The sequence below is a fragment of the Helianthus annuus genome, chromosome 7 (genome assembly GCF_002127325.2).
Source record: "Helianthus annuus cultivar XRQ/B chromosome 7, HanXRQr2.0-SUNRISE, whole genome shotgun sequence".
Lineage (NCBI taxonomy): Eukaryota > Viridiplantae > Streptophyta > Magnoliopsida > Asterales > Asteraceae > Helianthus > Helianthus annuus.
The window spans coordinates 30,133,220-30,155,133 of record NC_035439.2 but is presented as its reverse complement, the minus strand read 5'-3'; the positions used below and the strand labels follow the sequence as shown (position 1 = coordinate 30,155,133).

Here is a 21,914-nt window from a genome sequence, read left to right as displayed (position 1 = left end):
AGTCAGGCAGAGCATTGACATGCGTTACGGGGCCCTAGATCAATCGGACAGGGTATCGACTCCGTGTTCAGGGTTAAAACACTTAAAACGGCGCAGGGCTTTATTATTATTATATGTGAAAATAAAAAATGAAAATAGAAATTTAGAGAGAGAGAGAGGGCGAGAGATGGAACAGAGGTATGAGCAATGCATCCCCTCCCTATTTATAGTTTGGAAATGGCCTTGGAAACTTTTCAAACACGTAAATTGTGATTCCTTCTTATCTTACTAAATTCATACATGTGTACAGCAACATCAAATGAAATTATGATTATTTTATTTTTTTTCTTTGACTTTCATGCACATCACAAGCACACGTGCACTTTATAATTTTAAATTCAAATGTTTTGATTTATTTTATTATATTTATTATTATAATTAATTCAGCTGCTTCACTTATGTTGCACGTATAACTTCCAAAATATGACGTTTTACAAAACAATGAATATGTCATTAGAACGACAATATTTTTTGTCTACATTTGGATCTAAGTTTCATTAAAAACGGAGTAAGTTCAAATATAATCTAAATATTTTTATAATTAAATTATTAAATGGTTCCTAGGTCCGTCTAGGTACTTCATATTTCTAACAGTCAAGTTACCCGTACTCTACCAGTCTAATAATATAAGTTTTTTATATATTTTATTTTAATATATAAAAAAATTGAGATGTTACAGGTTAAGAGCCTTAGATTGCCCGTCCATTTGGGGGTGATAAGTGGTGCTAAACTTGAGGGTGGTACCGTTGAGACGGTGCAAATCTTTCCAAAAATCCGTCATAAAACGGGCATGACGCTCCGATACAATGGTCAATGGAAAACCATGAAAACGAACAATATCGGTAACAAAAGCGGTCGCCACAGTAATACTAGTGAAAGACGATGGTAATGCTATAAAGTGACCATATTTCGAAAGTCGATCCATAACCACAATAATAACCGTTTTACCTTGGGATACCGGTAAGCATGTAATGAAATCCATTGCTATATCCTCAAAAACCGCTTGAGGAATCGGTAAGGGCTGAAGAAGACCGACCGGGGATAAGAAGGAATGTTTAGTTTGTTGACAAATTTGGCAGTGAGCAATAAAAAACTTGACATCAGCCCTCATATTCTTCCAATAAAACGAGGCAGCCAACCGTTGATAGGTCCGTGTCCCACCCGAGTGTCCTCCTACGCGAGAAGAATGATGCTCGAGAAGGAGTTGCTCTCGTAATACCGATTGATGAGATGGAATTCTAGCTATAAATTGGACGTGCATGGGACATTCAGACTTTGTTCAAAACTTTCTTTCTCTCTGAAATTTCTGCTGTTCTACCCACTATACTCGAAGTGCTAAACCGCTGCCCGTAATCAGAGTAATAACTCGAATCACTAGTATAGTACCCTGTCCGATCGATTGAAACCAATCCAACGGATGTTTAAGTGCTGCCTAAATAAGGCTATACTTTGTCATTCGTTGTCGGTTTTGATCTCGTTATTATCGCTAAAGTTGAATTGAGTTAATACACTAATACGTGTGCATTGTGTGTTTAATTAGGAACCAAGCATTAAACTAGAAGGCTAGTACCAAAACCTTAAATCTACAATGTGAGTCATTCTATTTTATTAAATGCTTTCAAAACCCTAAATGTTTTCTAGTTGTATTTACAGTGATTAAGTCTTTGTATTCTGATATTACAGCCGGTATGTGGGGTATTGTATACATTACTTGATAAGCTTTACTATTGGACAAAGAGTTAGCCAATAGTAATATGACCACAGTCACCGAAATGGGCGAGTGACAAGTATTATGGGTAATTGAAAGATATAAACAAACGTAAAAACTCTTAATGCTGTAATTATAACAATGTGTTATTACAACTGAATGAACTCACCAGTATTTTTCGCTGATCAAATGTTTTTAAAACGCGTTCAGGTGATTTTCTGTGAAGAGAAGAAAAGTGCTATGAAACACTCAAGCTTGAATAAGTGGCTATGTAAACCTGAATAAAACGTATTTTTGTAATCAAGGTCCCCGTGAAATTCCTTTATGTAAATATGGGTTTTATCCCACAGTTTATGAAATGAAAAATTTCGGTGTTTTGAAACTCTGGACTTTTTTCCTGACACCCGGTCCTGATAAGTTTTCCACTGCGAAAATTTTAATAAACACCAGTACCACTTATATCTGCTCATGGCTCCCACCAAGGGAAGGGTCGGGAGTTGTGACACCCTCCGCCCTTTCTTCAGTGTCCATGAGAAGATTTCCCCGTTTGCCCCGAATGCGATGTTGTTGTTGCGGCTGTGTGATGATGTTATTGCTTGTTGATTGGAGGTTGAAGGGAAACACAACCCCCTTGAAGAGGGGAAGAGGAAGGTGGTGTGAGGTGGAGGTGGTGTGGCATCGGGGTGTAGGTGGGGGTGGGGGAGTAATAGCGTATATAATTGTATTATTATATAGCGTTAATTTAGGAATAGAATTATTCGCTTTCCATATATTCGTTGTATCTTGTATTATAAATGGAGGAGAAATATACAAGACAATTCATTCAGAAAAATATTATCTTATATGGTATCAAGTTTTTTCCTTTGATCCAGCCGGCCCTAATTCTCCTCCCTCTGCCTTCCGCCCACTTTCTTTCCTCTGCCCTCTGATCCTTCTGTTCTGTCATGGACATCAAGATTCATCCCACCATGACAGTTAGCAACATCAAAAATATGGTCCCGATTACCCTTGAAGCCGAGACCACTCACTACACCACATGGACAACTCTCTTTGAAGTCCATTGCAGGGCTTATCAAGTGTATGACCACCTAAAACCCAGTACTGTTGCTGCTGCTGACGCCAAGGCGGCTACTCTATGGCCTGGTATTGATGCCATAGTCCTTCAATGGATCTATGGCACCATCTCCAATGACCTCCTTCTCATCATTCTTAAACCCAAACAAACCGCACATCAGACGTGGACAGCCATAGCCACTCACTTCAACGATAACAAGAGTGCTCGCCAAGTTCAACTCCAACAACAATTCTCCAATATCCGTCTTGAAAATTTTTCGTCCATGGCTGCCTACTGTCAGCAGGTAAAACATCTCGCTGACCAACTCGATAATATCGGTGCTCCCGTCGATAACCAACGCCTTGTGACCCAGCTGCTAAGCGGGTTAACCGAACAGTACGAGAGCATCTTTGCTGTCCTCCAACACCAGGAACCCCTACCTGAATTTAGCGAGCGTCGGTCTCGTCTAACCATGGAAGAAAACAAGAAGAAGTCGCAGACCACCCACGCCGCCGCCTCTGCCTCCACGGCTCTGGCAGCCACCACGACTTCTCCCGCCTAGGTCGATTACTCGGTTGCTCCATCCAACCGTGGACGCGGCAGGGGCAAACGCACTCGAGGTCGAGGTCGAACCAACAACAACACCCGTAACAATCGCCCTACTAGAAACCCACCTGCACATCCCTATATTGTTTTCCCGCCATATTGGACAGCCAACCAATGGGCTGCCTTCTCACCTCAACCCTCACCTTGGCCCGTAACCAACAGCAACCATCCCCCTTGCCCATACCCCTCAAACCCGACACCATCTAACAACCCGGGCATCGACCCGATCAGGCCTATGCAGCAGGCTTCACACCAACAGACATACAACAAGCACTCTACACCATGTCCCTTCAACAACCAGATCCAACCGGCTATATGGACACGGGTGCTACCGGTCATTACACTACTCCGCAAGGTAACATCTCCCCGTCTTCTTTTAATTCTTGCACTAATAAATTTATTATTGTTGGAAATGGCATGCAAATCCCCGTTGTTGGACAAGGTAACCATACTCTACCACCACCATACCCACCCCTCAAGTTGAACATCGTCCTTATTGCCCCATAATTAATTAAAAACTTAATTTCTGTCCGTAAACTTACAACCGACAATTTACTATCTGTTGAATTTGACCCTTTCGGTTTTACTGTGAAGGACCTCAAGACTAGGGGTGTAAACGAGCCGAGCCAAACCCGAGCTCGACTAGGCTCGAGCTCGGCTCGTCACGTTTTTATGAAGCTCGAGCTCGAGCTCGGCTCGGTTCGAGCCTACTTATTTGAGCTCGAGCTTGGCTCAAGAGTAAAACCCAAAGCTCGAGCTATTTTAAGAACAACCTCAAACGAGCTAAAAACTCGGCTCGAGCTCGCTTCAATATCGCTTAAACGAGCCAAAGCTCGACACTAGCTCGACTCGCCAATGTTATCATCATTATTATTATATTATATATAAAATAAATAATTTTTTGTTTGGGCTCGTTTAGGCTCGCGAGCCTAAACGAGCTTTGTATTTCAGGCTCGAGCTCGGGCTCGATAACTAAACGAGCTCTATTTTAGGCTCGAGCTCGGGCTCGGGCTCGTTAAAGCTCGGCTCGTTCGAGCTTTTAACCGAGCCGATAACGAGTAGCTCTCGAGACTTTGGGCTTGTTTACACCCCTACTCAAGACCAGGGATCCCAACCTTAGATGCAATAGCTCGGGCGATCTCTATCCTTTGACTGCTCCTCTTCCCAAAACCAACACTCAACCTACTGCTCTTGCTGTTACTTCTCAAGACCGTTGGCATCAACGCCTTGGGCACCCGGGCGACAACTTATTGCATTCTTTAAGATTGTCTTCTTCTATTTCTTTTAATAAAAATAAGACCTTGCTTTGTAAACCATGTGTTTTTGGAAAAAGTATTAAATTTCCTTTTAATTCTTCTTGTAATGCAACACATTTACCCTTTGACATTGTTCATAGTGATTTGTGGACCTCCCCGGTTTTAAGCACCGACGGTCATCGTGATTATATATTATTTCTAGATGATTTCACGAATTTTTTATGGACATATCCCCTTGCAAACAAATCTCATGTACCATCACTCAATTTAACAACCACATCAACACCCAATTTGAACGTAAAATTAAACAATTTCAATGCGACAACGGTAAGGAATACGCAAACGCTTCTTTTCAGTGGTTTTGTCACCAACAAGGCATGCACTTTCGTTTCTCTTGTCCATACACCTCACCCCAAAATGGCAAAGCCGAACAAAAAATACGGACAATCAATAACATGGTTCGCACCTTATTTGCACAGTCTTCGTTACCTCCCACCTTTTGGCATCATGCCCTCGAAACCGCAACCTACCTTCTCAACATCTTACCCAACAAACACCACAACTTTCAATCCCCTACTACCCGCCTATATAACTGCGACCCCACATATGATCACCTTTGGGTGTTCGGCTGCCTGTGTTACCCACTACTTCCCTCCACTTCTATTCATAAACTTGCTGACCGCTCCAAACCCATGGTGTTTCTTGGCTATCCACCAAACCATCGGGGCTACAAATGCCTCGATCTCACCTCCAATTCCATCTTTATTTCCAGGTACGTCCAGTTTGAGGAAACCATATTTCCTTACGCCACAACTTCACCACCTCAGCCCCAAGCCTATGACTTTCTCACTCCACCGTTTAACCCTCTACTTTGGCCAAGTATATCCCAGCCGAACCAACCTTCTATTTCGACTCAATCCACCCAACCGGCCCACTCTCATTCTTCTACGACCCATTCCACTAGCCCCAACTCCACACCAGCCCAACCCATCACATACTCCCGCCGTCCACGTCCTCAACCTGCCCACACCTCCTAAACGGCCCCGACCCACCCCACTACTCCGTTGACATCCGTACCTGTCGAAGGACACCACCCGACTCAATCGGTTTCACCTCCACCACCTCCACCTCCACCACCACCACCACCACCACCCGTCTGTACCATGCGCACACGTGCCATGGACTGCATCTCCAAACCAAAACAACCTCTCAACCTCCACACTACCACCATCACCCCAAACTCAAATCACCTCAAGCCGCCTTGTCCTCCCCGGATTGGTTTAATGCCATGTCTAACAAATTTAGTGCACTAATTAAAAATGAGACTTGGGATTTGGTTCCTCGTCGGCCTGATATGAATATTATTCGTTGTATGTGGTTGTTTAAACATAAGTTTCAGTCTGACGGCTCTCTAGAACGGTACAAGGCACGTTTGGTCTGTGATGGCCGAAGTCAGCAGGTTGGCATAGATTATGGTGACACCTTCAGTCCGGTTGTTAAACCGGCTACCATACGCTTGGTTCTCACCTTGGCTCTCTCTCAGTCATGGTCAATTCACCAGTTGGATGTCACTAACGCATTTCTTCATGGGCACTTGGCTGAGACCGTTTACATGTACCAGCCCATGGGGTTTCACAACCCAAAGTTCCCTGATCACGTGTATCATCTGAAAAAGTCTCTCTGTGGACTTAAACAGGCACCACGCTCGTGGTACCAACGTTTTACTGACTTTGTCTTGTTGCAGGGGTTCTTCCAAAGTAAGTCTGACATATCTTTGTTTATTTATCGGCAAGAAGCGGATACAACTTATCTTCTCATTTATGTTGATGATATCATCCTGGCCACCTCATCTGATTCCCTGCGCCAACGTCTCATTACTTCTTTTGCTGGTAAATTTTCTATGAAAGACTTGGGTCCTCTCACTTATTTTCTGGGAGTTTCTGTCACTCGCACAGGTAACCGCATGTTCCTGTCACAGCAAGCATATGGCAAAGACATCATACATCGGGTACCTATGGATTCATGCAAACCTGTGGCTACCCTTGTTGACACAAATTCCAAATTAGGCTCTACTTCTGCGCCTCCTGTTAGTGACCCCACTACATATCGCAGTTTAGCGGGTGCTCTTCAGTACCTCACTTTCACCCATCCTGATATCTCCTATGCTGTTCAACAAATCTGTATGCAAATGCACTCTCCTACAGAGGCTCACTGGAATGCCGTTAAACGCATCATTCGGTATCTTCAGGGTACACTAGACTATGGCCTGCATCTAAGTCCGGCTCAGGGCCTGTCTCTTATTGCCTACACTGATGCTGATTGGGCTGGTTGCCAAGACACCAGACGCTCCACCTCTGGTTACTGTGTTTATCTTGGGGACACTCTTCTCTCTTGGTCGTCGAAACGCCAACCCACTGTCTCTCGATCAAGTGCTGAAGCTGAATATCGAGGCGTTGCTAACGTAGTTGCTGAGATTTGTTGGCTTCGCAACCTTCTATTGGAGCTCCACCGTCCCCTGTCTCGTGCCACCTTGGTCTACTGTGACAATGTCAGCGCCATATATTTGTCCGGTAACCCAGTTCAGCATCAACGAACTAAACACATTGAGCTAGACATCCATTTCGTTCGTGAGCAGGTACAACGGGGGTGCGTTCGAATCTTACACGTACCCTCTCTGTTCCAGATTGCAGATATCTTCACTAAAGGTCTCCCTCGTGTTCTCTTTGTTGACTTTCGAAACAGTCTCAACATTCGTCCACCGAACGTCAAGACTGCGGGGGTGTAATAGCGTATATAATTGTATTATTGTATAGCGTTAATTTAGGAATAGAATTATTCGCTTTCCATATATTTGTTGTATCTTATATTATAAATGGAGGAGAAATATACAAGACAATTCATTCAGAAAAATATTATCTTAATAGGGAGTCCAAAACCACACCCCATAGCCTAACAAGAATGAGTATGTGAAATTGTTACCAAAACAATGTACTTCGACCAACAAACTTCTTTGGGATGAACTAACACAACATTTCAATTGACGCTTATAATTGTATATCAGTAGAAATTTATTAGATGATGTAAGTACACTAGATATTGATATTGATCCTTACAAAGTCTACATGTGTTATGATATGAAATGTAGATGATGTGAATATTAGTTATAAGGATAAGGATATGTGGTATGCTTGAGAAATTGAGCGTTAAAGGGGTAGTAAAGTGTTAAACTGTAATTATGAATCTAAAGGGAATGATCATCACCAAAATAAGATTACGAGTCTCACTAGTAAAACATGTGCCAATTTCAGGTCTTAAACCTCATAAAATTTAAGTATTTTTTATTAGAATCAAGGAATTCCAAACTGAAGTATTCAAAAACATGAAATCGTGGAAGAAAAGCATGTTATAATGGTAAGGGGTGTTTGAGGTTGAGTTTTGAAAATAGATTATGCGTTTTGAATAATCAAAATCAGATAACTAACAGTAACAAAACGTGATGTTGAAAGATAGTGTTTGGATTTGATTATGTTGCTTGATATCACAATAATTAGATAATCAACTATTTGAGTGTTTGGCAAATATATATTTAAAAAAATAAACAAGTGAAAATACTTTTCTAAACGCAAATAATCAATTTTTGGAAAACTGCGTTTTGTTGCGGGGGGGGGGGGGGGGGGGGGGCGGCTACTTTTGGAAAACTGCGTTTTGTAACTTTCTAAACGCAAATAATCAATTTTTTTTTTAATTTTTTACCCAAACACTTAAAACTGATTATTTACGATTTCAAAATTCAGTAATCTAAAAATCTCCTTCAAAACTCAACCCCAAACACCCTCTAAGTTGCTAACTCTGTTGATACAATATTTTGTTAATAATTATACCTAATATGTGTTAATAAGTGTGAATAGAAAGTAAAAAAGAATAGTTGCCGGGGACTGTACGAGACCAGCATAGCCATTCGTCGCTAAGCGTATGGTATGCCGATTATAAACATTGTACAGTCCCGTGTTGCAAGTTGAGTATACACTAAAAATGGGTTTTAAAGAGTAGCACATCATGTGTTGGATAATATACCATACACCAGTGGCATAGTCTGGTGGCTTAAGTTTAACACTTGAACTTCATATGTTGTACTCACTGAGCTTTGCTTATGGATTAGTACCATGTATACATTCAGGTAAATTACTCAATTTGAATTGTCGTTTGCACAAGTCTTGGTTGAATTTTATCGATACCACTTTTCACGTAAACAAAGCAAAACTTATGTAGGCTTCTTTGGTTTTAAACCATCACGTGACGAATATAAATACTAGTCGTTTTGTAAAAAAGAAAAAAAGAACGCCAAAAAAGAAGAACGCCATGACTAAACTCATGTATAGTTTTGTAATGATGACGCCACTTTGTGTTTTGCATATCTATAAAGTCTTTCGTAAAATTTGGGACCATATCATGATAAACATTTCTAATAAGCTGCAAAATTTGTAGTGTTGCAAGTCAATACACTAGATGAGTGTATGTAATATATACATTACACTTTTAATGTTTCACTTATTTATAATTATAATAATGTCATCATGTTAAATTTGTAAATCCAACAATTATCATTATCAATACAAACAATACATATGTTAAACTATTAAAATGTTTTTCTATGTTTTTCATCAAATAATTTTCACCCATATGTGGCGGCCATACTTCAAAAATAGTCCTTAAAATTAAATGGATCTCTTGGGGTAGTGGCGAAGCTTGAAAATTTTCACTGGAGGGTCGGAAGTCACCGAATCTAATCTAATAATTTTATATAAGTAAATTTCTTATTTATAAAACCCGCGGGGGGGGGGGGGGGGGCGAAAACGTATATACCTAAAAAATTGTATACGAAACGTATATACATAACATTACCGAGCGAAAAGTTCAGGGGTCGGGCGCCCCTTTCGGCCCTTTGAAAGCTACACCCCTGATTTGGGGTGACTATCAAGTAGGGATGAGCTCGGTATACGAACTCAAAGTGGGTATCCATTGATCGTGAAAAGTGCCTATGGCTTTTTCGATACAGTTAGTACCAAAAAGCTCCTTCATACTAACGACACTCAAAACTATTAACCAGGCCCAGTATATGAGAAGTTTCAGCCCAATAAATATAAAACCGGCCCATTACTTCATTCATACAGTTTTGCCCTAATCCACTTCATTGTTGCAAAGCAGCTTCCTACACGGCGGTGTTTCAACGGAATCAGGTTAATCGCCGGAAAAAGTCGTCACCGATTACGCCTCCATTGACTTGAAATACTACGGTATGTGTCTCCACTTCATCCTCTTCGTTGTGGTTTTGTTCGTATAGAAATTTCGGTTTTGTAATCATTTTTTTTTTTCAATTTATTACTTGATTGTTTCTGTGACGGTTTGTTTGCTCACTTATTCACCCAATTTGTAGTTAGGGTTTTTGATTCTGAATGCACTGCGTTGGGATATATTGTTATAGAAACTGTAGATGTGTTCTTTGATTATATGTGTCTGTGAAATTTTTTAAGATTAAATAAGTCAAGAAGGATTGTTTATCATTAGTAGTTTTCCACTTTTGTGCATCTTGTAGCGTTTTTCATACTGTATAGCTTGAAAAGCAAGATGATTGCTTATTAAAAAATGTTTTGAATTTGTTAGGTCAACTTCATTTTTTATAATGTGCTTTGATGTTTGTGTGCTTTTCCTAAGATTGGTTTTTATATGATTATCTACACTATATTCAGTTTAGATGATTTTTTATAGTGTGCTACACTAATACATATGAACATTGTCTAATGTTAGCTTAACTAGTTAGATTTTTGTTGGATATTGGATTAGATTTTAGCGGGTCGGGTAAAGATGGAATTTAGTTTGCCTTTTAGGCTGTGATAATGCAGTTATTTAGTTTTTTCTTATATTTAGACTCAATTTCTTTGGCGGGTCAGTCAGTGTGATTTAGACTTGTATTTTGAAAAGCCAACATATAGAAATGTGTTATATTAAGAATAGATACAAATTGTTTGCAGGTCAACTTGACCAGTTTGACATGTACGAAATTTGATATGTTTTAACCAATCAACCATCATCCAACAACTTCTAGTGTCAGATAGCTCTTGTGTTATGTTTTTTTATTTGTCACTGAGCTTAAATCTAAAGTCTCTAAAGTAAAATACCATGCTTTTAAATCGATGTTCACATACCGTACGTTTTTATTTTGGGGCAAGGATTAATATCTGACGCTTTCATGCTCTTAAATCAACATTTTTATTTGGGGGAAAGGATTATTACCGGCTTTTTTTTACACGAAATATAGTGGGAAAGTGATTTATTTGTGGACATTGCAGAAAATGGCGTATGCAGCATTGATGCCAGCAAATTTGGGGTTAGAAGGTTCCCATTTTCAGATTCATAGGACCACTACGTCATGCTTGAATTTGGACACTATGAGCAAAGGTTATCATCTCTTTCATTTACACATTCTTTCTTTTCCAATATCATAGCTGGTGACGTAATTTTCATTTGAATATGTTTCGTTAAGTTAAATAGATTGTATTCGTTTTTGTACTTTACGTGCCCATGAAGCAGCTGTATTATTATCTATTAACAAATATGGTCATAAGTTTTACATTAAGAGTAACATCTCTCATGTTACGGAATAACAAGTTATAAGTATATTGCAGGTAGTATAAGTCCTTGTTTTTTGTAAAATCTTTCTTCTTTTTTAGCTAGTTTATTATTATAATTTAACTTCAATCTACCTGTGTATCGATCTATGTGGGTTGGTAACTTTATATTACATAACAGTTAATTATGTTAAATTGAATGCTCTACAGATTTTGTTCGTGGAGTGAAGACTAACAAATTGAAAGTCAACGGACCAGTCAAAATGCCGACTAAGGTTTCACACATCAAATCTGCATTAATGTCCCCTGTTGAAGGTACATAGTGTATGCTAATCAAGGGAAATTTATTTGGATAACTACACGAACTTATTAAACAATTTCTAATAATTTGTTAGAGAAGACGGGGTTACAGGACTTTTTACACATTAACGATTTTGACAAGGGAACAATATTAAAGATTTTGGACAGAGCGAAAGAAGTGAAGGCGTTGTTGAAATCCGGAGAGAGAACGTATCTTCCGTTTAAGGGGAAAACATTGGCTATGATCTTTGCTAAGCCTTCCATGAGAACTCGGGTTTCGTTTGAAACGGGCTTTTATCTACTTGGTGGTCATGCTATCTTTTTGGGCCCGAAAGATATTGAAATGGGTAAGCGGGAAGAAACTCGTGATGTTGCTCGTGTTCTATCTCGCTACAATGACATCATCATGGCTCGTCTCTTTGCTCATCAGGTTAGCTTACAAGCTAGGTTAAAGAATTTATTGTTTCGGTTTTGATTACAAAAGTGAAAACATGTCAATAATAAGAGTTAATTTCCATATTCGTCCTTGTGGTTTGTCCAACTATGCCAGTCCAAGCCAAATTTCAAATTTGTACCAATTTTGTCCCTACCATTCTTGAAACATGCGAGTTCTGTCCAAAAATCTAACGTCCTTTAAAATCTGCTGTTTAATGAAGGGTAAAACCATCATTTTAATGAAGGGTTAAAACCTACTGTTTAAGAAAAAAAGGAAAATGACGTTTTTACCCTTCATTAAGCGGTTGGTTCTAACAGTCGTTAAGTTTTTGGACGGACCTGGCACGTTTTAAAAATGTCAGGGACGGAAATGGTACATATTTGAAATTTGGTCTGGACTGGCTTAATTGGACCAACGACAGGGACGAAAATGGCAGTTAACACCGATAATAATATATTTTATTAGTGAAGTGGTATATGATGTTTTATGCCGTAAAATATACTTTGGGTCACCTTTGACTCATTTGATTTTACCTGCTTGACCATAATGCGAAATTGCGAATCGGCTTCTTTATTAGTCTTTTGACACAATCAGTGACCCAAATGGTATCACATATGGGTATCGTAGGACCTTTTGGATCTGGCTAAGTACGCAAGCGTCCCGGTAATCAACGGTCTGACCGACTATAATCACCCTTGCCAAATCATGGCTGATGCTCTTACAATGATAGAACACATTGGTCAAATTGAGGGAACCAAGGTACTTTATCTTTCTTGAGCTTTAAAGTATCGAGTTATTTGACTTGGTCAACATATGTACTTTAATATGATCATTTAACTCAGGTGGTCTATGTTGGAGATGGAAACAATATTGTACATTCATGGCTCTTGCTGGCTGCTGTAATACCTTTCCATTTCGTATGTGTGTGTCCCAAAGGTTTTGAACCTGACGCAAAGACGGTTGAAAAGGCTCAACAGGCTGGCGTGGGAAAAATCGAGATTACTCATGATCCAAAAGAAGCCGTTAAAGGGGCAGATGTTGTTTATTCAGACGTTTGGGCCAGCATGGGTCAAAAGGAAGAAGCTGAATATCGTCGCAAAGTTTTTCAGGGATTCCAGGTAACCGTCGCACTTGTCCTATGTTGGTATGATAATTAGTGATGAAATGGGCGGGTGGTACGGTTTAAATTATTATATAATAAACTGAACAATTTTTTATATGTTTTTATAGGTAGATGAAGAACTTATGAAGATAGCTGGACCACAAGCTTACTTCATGCACTGTTTACCAGCAGAAAGAGGCGTTGAAGTTACTAATGGAGTCGTTGAAGCTCCTAACTCCATTGTCTTTCCACAAGCGGAGAATCGAATGCATGCACAAAATGCAATCATGCTACATTCACTAGGCCTTTAAACAGTCTTATAGATCTGGAGGTGTTGTCTGTATGTTTTGCATCTGTAGTCTCAACTTTGACTTGAGTTTGGTTGTTGGGTTTGACCACATTTGACTTGTTAAATATCGTACGATCGAGATCTTATGGTTTTTAGAAATAAGGGAAGCTTTTCTGGTCATACGATGTGGGAATTACTTAAGTTCCGATTTATGGGATGTTTCTGCACAACTCGCTTGGCTTGTTTCTCCGCTAACAAATACATAATGAAGCAAACTATTGCAGCTCAGACCACAAAGGAATCAATAAATCTCCTTCATATTCCAATATTGTCTCATAAATGTTTTCATCACTTTTGAGGGTATCGAAAAGATCCAATAAATCCCCTTATTGCTATGATATTCTCCTCCTAGATATTAAGACGTAAAATTTATTAGAATATCATAAATTACCATGACATCAAAGGCAATCAGTAGCGTTATAAACGAACCGAACGTTCAGCGAACAGTTTGTGAACCATTCGGCGGGAAGTTCGTTTATGTTTGTTTGACTTCAATTAGCTTAACGAACGAACACGAACAAAAAATCTTGTTCGGTTAGCTTAGCGAACGAACACAAACAAAGGTCTCATTCGTTCGACTGCGTTCGTGAACGTTTGGTTATGTTTGTTCATTTATGTTCGTTTGATTAAATCTTTTATCTAAACATATTGAAAACTTGAACCCCTGTTTTTTTCTAAGTTAACTAAAATTTGGACATTCAAGACATTTTTTTGGGATAATTATGTCTAAGTTAGTTAAACGAATAATTATGTCTAAGTAATTCTAGGTAATTATGTCTAAGTTAGTTTTACTTGCTTCATCGTTTGATGGTTGTAGTAAACTTTTTGTGTTATGGTTTATCAATTCATGGTTGAATTTAAATACTTATGTCTAATGTTTAAGGTTAATAATGTTTTTATTTTTCATTTTCAAGTTAAATATTCGTTTTTATTCGTTAGTGTTCGAGACCAGTGTTCATGCACTGTTCGCGAACAACTAATTTTTCTTAACGAACAAACACAAACATAAACTTATGTTCGGTATGCGTTCGTGAACATGTTAATTTCCTTAACGAACGAACACGAACATGACCTTATTCCTGTTCATTCGGTTCGAACACAACACTGAAAGTAAGACAATCATTTCAGATAATAATTTTTAAAATAATTTCAAAAAGAATGGTTTAATTTATAAATAGTACTCGGTTGAGTTTATAAATACAACACTGGGGAGATAGATAGTGACGTAGCGCACCGCATACAGGTTGGCTGGTGTAAGTGGAGAGCTGCAACTGGGGTTTTATGCGACAAGAGATTCCCAACTAAGTTAAAGAGAAAGTTCTACAGGGTTGCAGTGAGATCTGCTATGTTATATGTGACAGAGTGTTGGGCGACCAAAAAGACACAAATGCGCAAGATGGAGGTAGCGGAGTTGAGGATGTTAATGTGGATGTGTGGGCACACGAGGTTGGATCGAATAAGAAATGAGGTAATTAGAGAAAGGTTATGAGTGGCTAGGATTTCAGATAAGATAAAAGAGAGGAGATTGAGATGGTTTGGGCATGTGAAGAGGAGGCAGTCAACGGCGCCAGTTAGAGCAGTGGAAACACTCACTATGGAGGAAAGGAGGAGTAGAGGCAGACCAAAGTTGACATGGGATGAGCGGATTAGACATGATTTACTAGAGTTGCACCTCTCTGAGGACATGGTTCATGATAGGAGTTCGTGGAGGCGTAAGATTAAGGTTAAGGATTTTTAGGGAGGGGTACAGTAGTATCTTTCTTGGGTCTCAAGGGTGAACTTTCTTAGACACTTTAGGAGGTCTTACTTGGGTACGTGGGTATATGTAGCTTCTGTATACCCTAACACCCACTGTAATGCACAAAAATATTGCCATTAACATTATTTATTTTTTTTCTGAGCCAGTTAGGGTCCCTGAATACCCTAACACCCACTGTAATGCACAACGCACTAGTAACCGGGTTAATCCCTAAACTAACTTAACTTAACCTAACTAATATCTAACTAATGGTTGGATTTGAACTAGCTACCCCCCCCTAACCAAACCGTCCCCAAGAGGGGGGGCACACATTGTCCTTCACTTGATTATTTTAATCTCCATGTTCCATATCAAGCTAGCACTTAAACCCTTGGATAATAAACATATGATTAGCCTATAAGATCAAGACTTAGACTATCATTCTTTCCACTCTCAAACTCAACAAAACAACTCTCTCTCTCTCTAAATAACTCTCGGCCGAACCCCTGTCACCACCCATCAAATTTTCGAGTTTTGTTCAAGCCATCCCAAGATCATTCAAGTGTTAAGGATCGTATACGAGGAGGCTTGGTGCATTCGGAAGGCGAAGGACCTCACCTTATTGCTTTTATCCACTCATTTTGCGTCTAGATTCTTCCCTAGCCTCGAGCTAGTAGTAAGTTGCTTGAATCACCTTCTCGAACTATTTTAAGATGGTTAAAATGATATGTAACGGTTAAAACTCGTAATCTTACAAGATGAAGTATAAAAGTCTACTAAAAATGCAAGTAATGATGGTTAAAAGCTTGAATGATGTGTAAATCTTGTAGTATTGGTTTTGTGTAGTTATTTGAGGCCGATCTATGTTGTGGTAGCTCGGATCATCGTTTAACCCGGATTGGTCATGATCACGGATCATGACATAGAGCTTGTCTAAGTGTACAAGGGTTAAGTGATGAAACTCTACCACGCAAGAAACTTGAACTTGTGTAAAAACGATTTTACTTATGAAAGAGTGTTTAAAACTAGTAGATCTACGGATCTACAAGCGATATTTTCAAAGGACCTAGTGTCAAAGAAATCTTATTTTCTAAAACCGGATCTTACACTAACAAGGATGATTTTTAAACACACAAGTGTGTAAACACTTGTGTAACACAAAGTTTCGACAAAATAACTATTTTTGTAAAAGTTGACAAGAAGTTGTAAAGATGGAATTTCTTTAAAAGCGAGGTTTTTCTGAAACCGGATTGATTTATATAAAGATCCACTAAAAGTAATGGGATTTACTTTATATTCTTGGATAAAACGCAAGTTCATGAAATTTACGCGATTTACATATTTATTTACTAGTTTGATGCTTTGGATATTGTTTTGGTTAAATGAGAAAGTTGTTGATTTGAATTATAAAAGAAAATGATACGCTTGAAAGCGTGGCCACCTCCAGTTACAGGGGAAACTCTGGCGAAATTTTTCCAAAACCTAACACTTAGAAATATTTTCACTACAAGTGTTAGAAATGCGTTTTTAACTTGTTTTCACATATAAGTTTCGCCACGTCTTTATTTACAAAATATCGGAGGTGGGATTTCACAAAAATAAAACTTGGTAAATATATATATTTAGTATATGTTTTTCATAACGACACTTGTTATGTGTTTATGATTATTTTGTGAAGATACTAATATTATTTTTAGGGTAAAAATAATACTACCGTGTTAACGACTCCAAAATAATACGAACGCTTCTACGATAAATATATAAGTTACACCGGTCATTATTATTACCACTCGATCGTTAAAACGTAACTTACGCATTTTAAGAAAATATTTATGAAAGCATATTTTTATCAAGGTATTATTTTGGGAAAATTTTGTGAAATAAAAATATAATATTTTTGAGAAAAATACTTATATTTTGGAGTTAGGAATAGAATATATTTTAAGTGAGACTTAGTAATATATTTCGAATTTCACAAACGCACATGTATTAAATCCCCCATCCTTGGGAAGGAAAATAATTACCAAGTATTCACTAAATGTAAACACGAAATAGTTGTCTAACTATTTCCCAAAAACTTAAACCATGAACCTAAGGATAGGTGAAGTGCATGTTTTAAGATCTAAACACAAGACAACTTGTGTTGGGGTCCTAGAAAGGTTATAGTCTAGGTCAAAGCATTACTAATAACCTAATTCCCTACAACCATTGGCTCTGATACCAACTCTTCTGTCACACCCCGACCACGTAAAACATCAAATCGTGGCGGAAACGTCGGGGAGTGTTGTAACAGAATTATTGTTCCACAACCATGGTAGTTTAAAATAATATTTTATTCATCACCCAAGGGTGGAATACATTGTTCAAAACAAGAACCAACATGTTACATTGTCTTAAAACTACTGAAATAAAGAGTACATAACGTCATTAAACTAAGTCTAGCTCTGTTTTATGTCACTAAGGCCCGAGTCCACCCTAGCGTGTCACGATCATCATCCTATGCATTAGCTCCTGAAACACATGTGAAAATAGGTACGTCAGCATAAAAATGCCTATGAGTAACATAGGTTTTATGAAAATAGGATTCATGACTTAAGTTTAAGAAAAGTGTTTAATAAAAGTTAGTCATGAATCTTGTAAAATGTTTTGTTTTGTAAATCATTTGAAAAGTGATGAAATCAAATGATATGTATAAATAGAAGAATAACGTATGGTTAAAAGAATAACCAAGTAAAAATAAGTTGTATAAAACAAGTTGTTTTTGTAAAACGAAGTCTTGTGAAAATGTGTTATTTGTGTAAAAATGTATAAGTCCAAACTAAATGATTTAAATAACGCTATGACATGTAATACAATACAAGCACTTATATATAGGAAGTACCAGCGGCGTATCCACCATGCTTGTAGCATACTACACACATATCGTTACTTAAGTCACTTAAACAAACCACCAAAGTATATAGTTCATGTTCAAACCAATCATCAAATGTTCTTGTCTAAACCATTGTCAATGTTTAAAACCCAAAATGTAGTCATGTATGTGTAAACAAAAGTTATGTATGGTAAGTAACAAAATGAGAATACTTAACCATAAGTAAAAAGGAACAAAACAAAGTATTTTGAATAAATCAAAAAGTTATGTTTTGCCAAGTAAAAGCTTGTTTTATTGATACAAATATTTATGTGGTAAGTTAACGCAATACATTCAAGCCTTGAGACAGCAGGATAACCTTAGAGTAAAGGTTATCTAAGTAAAATGTTTTCGGATTCAGTCATTCCTTACACCCAAACAAACCTAGGGTGTCAGGAACGGGATTTGTCAAGTCCTATGGTACCATTACTTACTACCGAGTGGCGTAGCTAATGTTAATGAATGTAGTAAAAGAACCGTTTATGCAAACCAAATGTCATACCAAATGTAAACAAGTTATGTGAAAACAATGTACTAAGTATGCTAAGTAAACATACAAAGCAGAAAAGTCATGTAAAACAATGTGCTAATATGCCATGTAAACATATATAGCAAAACAATGTAATGTAAAACAATGTGCTAGCATGCTAAGTAAACATACATAGCAAAACATAATGAAATCATGTACTAATAGTGTACTAATGAAAATAGCAAGTATATGATATGAAAACATGAAAAGCATGAAAGTAACAAGTAAGCACATGTGTTTCACCCCAAAATAGTTTGAAAACAGTAAAAGAGGGGTACTATGTACTCACTTGAGGTTGCTTAGAAGTCGTAGGATAACCACCAAGCAATTCTAGAAGATCACGGAATCAAACGGCACCTATATAGGTATCTACATTAATAAACGGACCTATCGGAGGATCGGGTAGTACGAGGGTTCGTAAACGAAATAAGTATGGGAACTTATGTAATATGGTTTGACAAAGCCTACATACTAAAACGAAACTTATCCTAAGTGCTTTTGACCCGTTACGACCCGCTTAGGTAGCTTATGCTACTTTAACGCGTCGTTCGCGTAAAACGCGCTCGGAATGCCTAACTAGCCCTATGACAAGCAAGATATGCCTTAACATGCTTAATATTGTTGCTAAATCAGTTTAGATGTCAAAAATTATGTTACATAGGCTTAAAATGAATTTTGGCGCAAAAAGGGTATTTTGGTAATTTACCTATGGCATAGAAACTACTTATCATACAACTACTTAAACGTCGTGACCATAAGGTATAACCTCGGAAGGTTATTCCCTATACAACTATGGTCACCTAAAATGTTTGGTCGGATCCTAAAGATCGACCAAATGGGTCGGGTTCGTAAGCATAAGCGATTGATTAGATCGCTTACCTTTACGACCCTAAACAAGCACAAATCTAAAAGCGGCGAGCTAAACATGCTAGAACATGTTTAGTAATGTTAGAAAACAGGTTTGGTATTAAAACAAACGGTTTTAATACCCTTAGAGTATTTTGGTTACAAAATACGCGAGAAAACGCATTTTGGCCGAAACTACGACTCGTCACTGAGCCTAGATAACGTGGTAATCAGTAGGTATAGTCACTAGGGACCATAACCATCGTGATTACGCTCACGTTATGAAGTTCAAACGAACTTCGCGTTAACCATAAACTGGTCAATGCAGAAAGTCAAACGCAGTTTGACTTTAACGCTAAAATGAATGAAAAACGCGAAAGAATACTTACAGAAGGTCCCCGCAAGGTTTGATTCCAAGTAATCTCAGGTAGGAAGTGTAGAACACAACCACTTAGAGAAAAACTCAGATCAAATGTGAGGAAATGAGCAAGACAAGATGGGTATTTATAGGAAAGGCACATCCGTTAGGATCGTTTCTCGATAATCAAGCTTCAATCTTGGCCATACAAGTGGGCACATGGTTTTGCCATACAAGGGGTACCCAAATACCAGCCCATAGAATGAAAATCAGGGGTTAAAAACCATGGGAACAAGTGGAAAGGACCAGGTTCAATGTTTCTGCATTCTGCTAGTCTGAAGGTGGCTTACGGACCGTATGAGGTCCCTTACGGTCCGTAAGGACCTCTGGTGCTGGCAGAAACTTTCACAAAATGGCAGAACAGGCCCCTGTGACTCCGATCTTGGTTTTTGATGCATTTTGGCACATTTAAACCCCGTTAACCCCATTTTAAGGATCTAAAATGAATTTAAAGTATAGGGAACTTGAAACATGCTCAAAAATATGCCGGATGTCGGTTCGTTTGGCCGTACGATTGCGTTGTTCGGTTAATTACGACGGAAGTCGTAACGAACGCAAAAACGGTCCAAATTGCGCGACGAAAGGATTTTTGACAAGCTAATCACTAAAACATAATATTTTAATGATTACATAAATTTTTGGATGTCCGGATGAATTCAGAATGTAAGTTATGCGCGAAAATGCAAACTTATGCACTTTTTGACGCTTTTAGTCCCTGAATGACCCAAAAGTTTATTTTAGCACACCGAACCCATCAAAGCCTATTTCTAAGCTATGTAAGGGATATTTAAGGTGTGTTTAACTTATGGCCATGTTCCGGAATGTTTGTTACAGTTCAAATCGGCATACTTTCGCAGTTTGTCAATTTTAGTCCCTGTAAGCGAATAAACTTGATTTTGCCATACCAAAGCCTTCAAAACTTATTTCTAAGTTATGTAAAGGTTATTTAAGGTATGTTAAGTATAAATTGATGTTCCGGAGTATTTTTCGCGTATAACTGATTACGTTTTTGCACCAGTTTGCGTATAATTCTCAAGAAAGCGATATAGAGTTTAAAATCGAATAAAAGCCAAAACATGAAAAACATCAAACACAAACAAACAAACAAACATAGGGATCAAATAACTTTATTTTATTGATAACTGAACTGTTTACAATGATCACAAGCACAGATGTCACAGTCTCCCCTACTTGTGGAAATTTCGTCCCGAAATTTGTCTAGAGGAAACTCGTGAGAATAGATGTGGATACTTCGCCTTCATTTGATCTTCACGTTCCCAAGTAAACTCAGGTCCACGTTTAGATTCCCAGTGAACTTTAACCAACGGAATGCGCTTGCGTTTAAGCCATTTGACTTCACGATCCATAATTTCCACAGGTTTCTCAACAAAATGTAGTGTTTTATCAACACGGATTTCGTCAAGCGGTATGTGGAGGTTCTCATCAGCTAAACACTTTTTGAGATTGGATACGTGGAAAGTAGGATGAACATTTCCAAGTTTAGGAGGTAATGCAAGTCTGTAGGCTACCTTGCCGATTCTTTCGACGATCTTGAATGGTCCAACATATCTAGGTGCAAGTTTTCCTTTCTTTCCAAATCTGATCACACCTTTCCAAGGTGAGACCTTAAGTAATACACGATCACCGACTTGGAATTCTAAGGGCTTGAGTCGTCGGTCCGCGTAACTCTTCTGACGGCTTCGAGCTGCCTGTAAGTTATCACGAACTTTCTTAACCTTGTCAGTTGTCTTTAGAATGAGGTCAGGTCCAGTAAGCTGAGCCTCACCTATTTCATTCCAGCAGACTGGTGAACGACATTTTCGACCATAGAGAGCCTCGAAAGGAGCCATGTTGATGCTGGAGTGATAACTATTGTTGTAGGAGAATTCAATCAATGGAAGATGTGAATCCCAACTACCACCAAAATCGATCACACAAACTCTAAGCATATCCTCCAAAGTCTGGATTGTTCTCTCAGTTTGGCCATCTGTTTGTG

The 21,914-nt window shown here is 38.4% G+C and overlaps 2 protein-coding genes across 2 annotated transcripts; both read left to right on the top strand.

Annotated features, from left to right (window-relative positions):
• The first annotated feature begins 2,691 nt into the window (after positions 1 to 2,691).
• Positions 2,692 to 3,363, top strand: LOC110943716. The gene has a single exon (XM_022185451.1). The coding sequence runs from the start codon at positions 2,692 to 2,694 to the stop codon at positions 3,361 to 3,363; it is 672 nt and encodes a 223-aa protein (XP_022041143.1).
• Positions 3,364 to 9,802: 6,439 nt separating this feature from the next.
• On the top strand, positions 9,803 to 13,596 carry LOC110941478 (ornithine carbamoyltransferase, chloroplastic). The gene is made up of 7 exons (XM_022183110.2): positions 9,803 to 9,957; positions 11,011 to 11,119; positions 11,500 to 11,604; positions 11,685 to 12,019; positions 12,653 to 12,784; positions 12,868 to 13,143; positions 13,256 to 13,596. The coding sequence occupies exons 2-7, from the start codon at positions 11,014 to 11,016 to the stop codon at positions 13,436 to 13,438; spliced, it is 1,137 nt and encodes a 378-aa protein (XP_022038802.1). The 5' UTR covers positions 9,803 to 9,957; positions 11,011 to 11,013; the 3' UTR covers positions 13,439 to 13,596.
• The last annotated feature ends 8,318 nt before the right edge of the window (positions 13,597 to 21,914 follow it).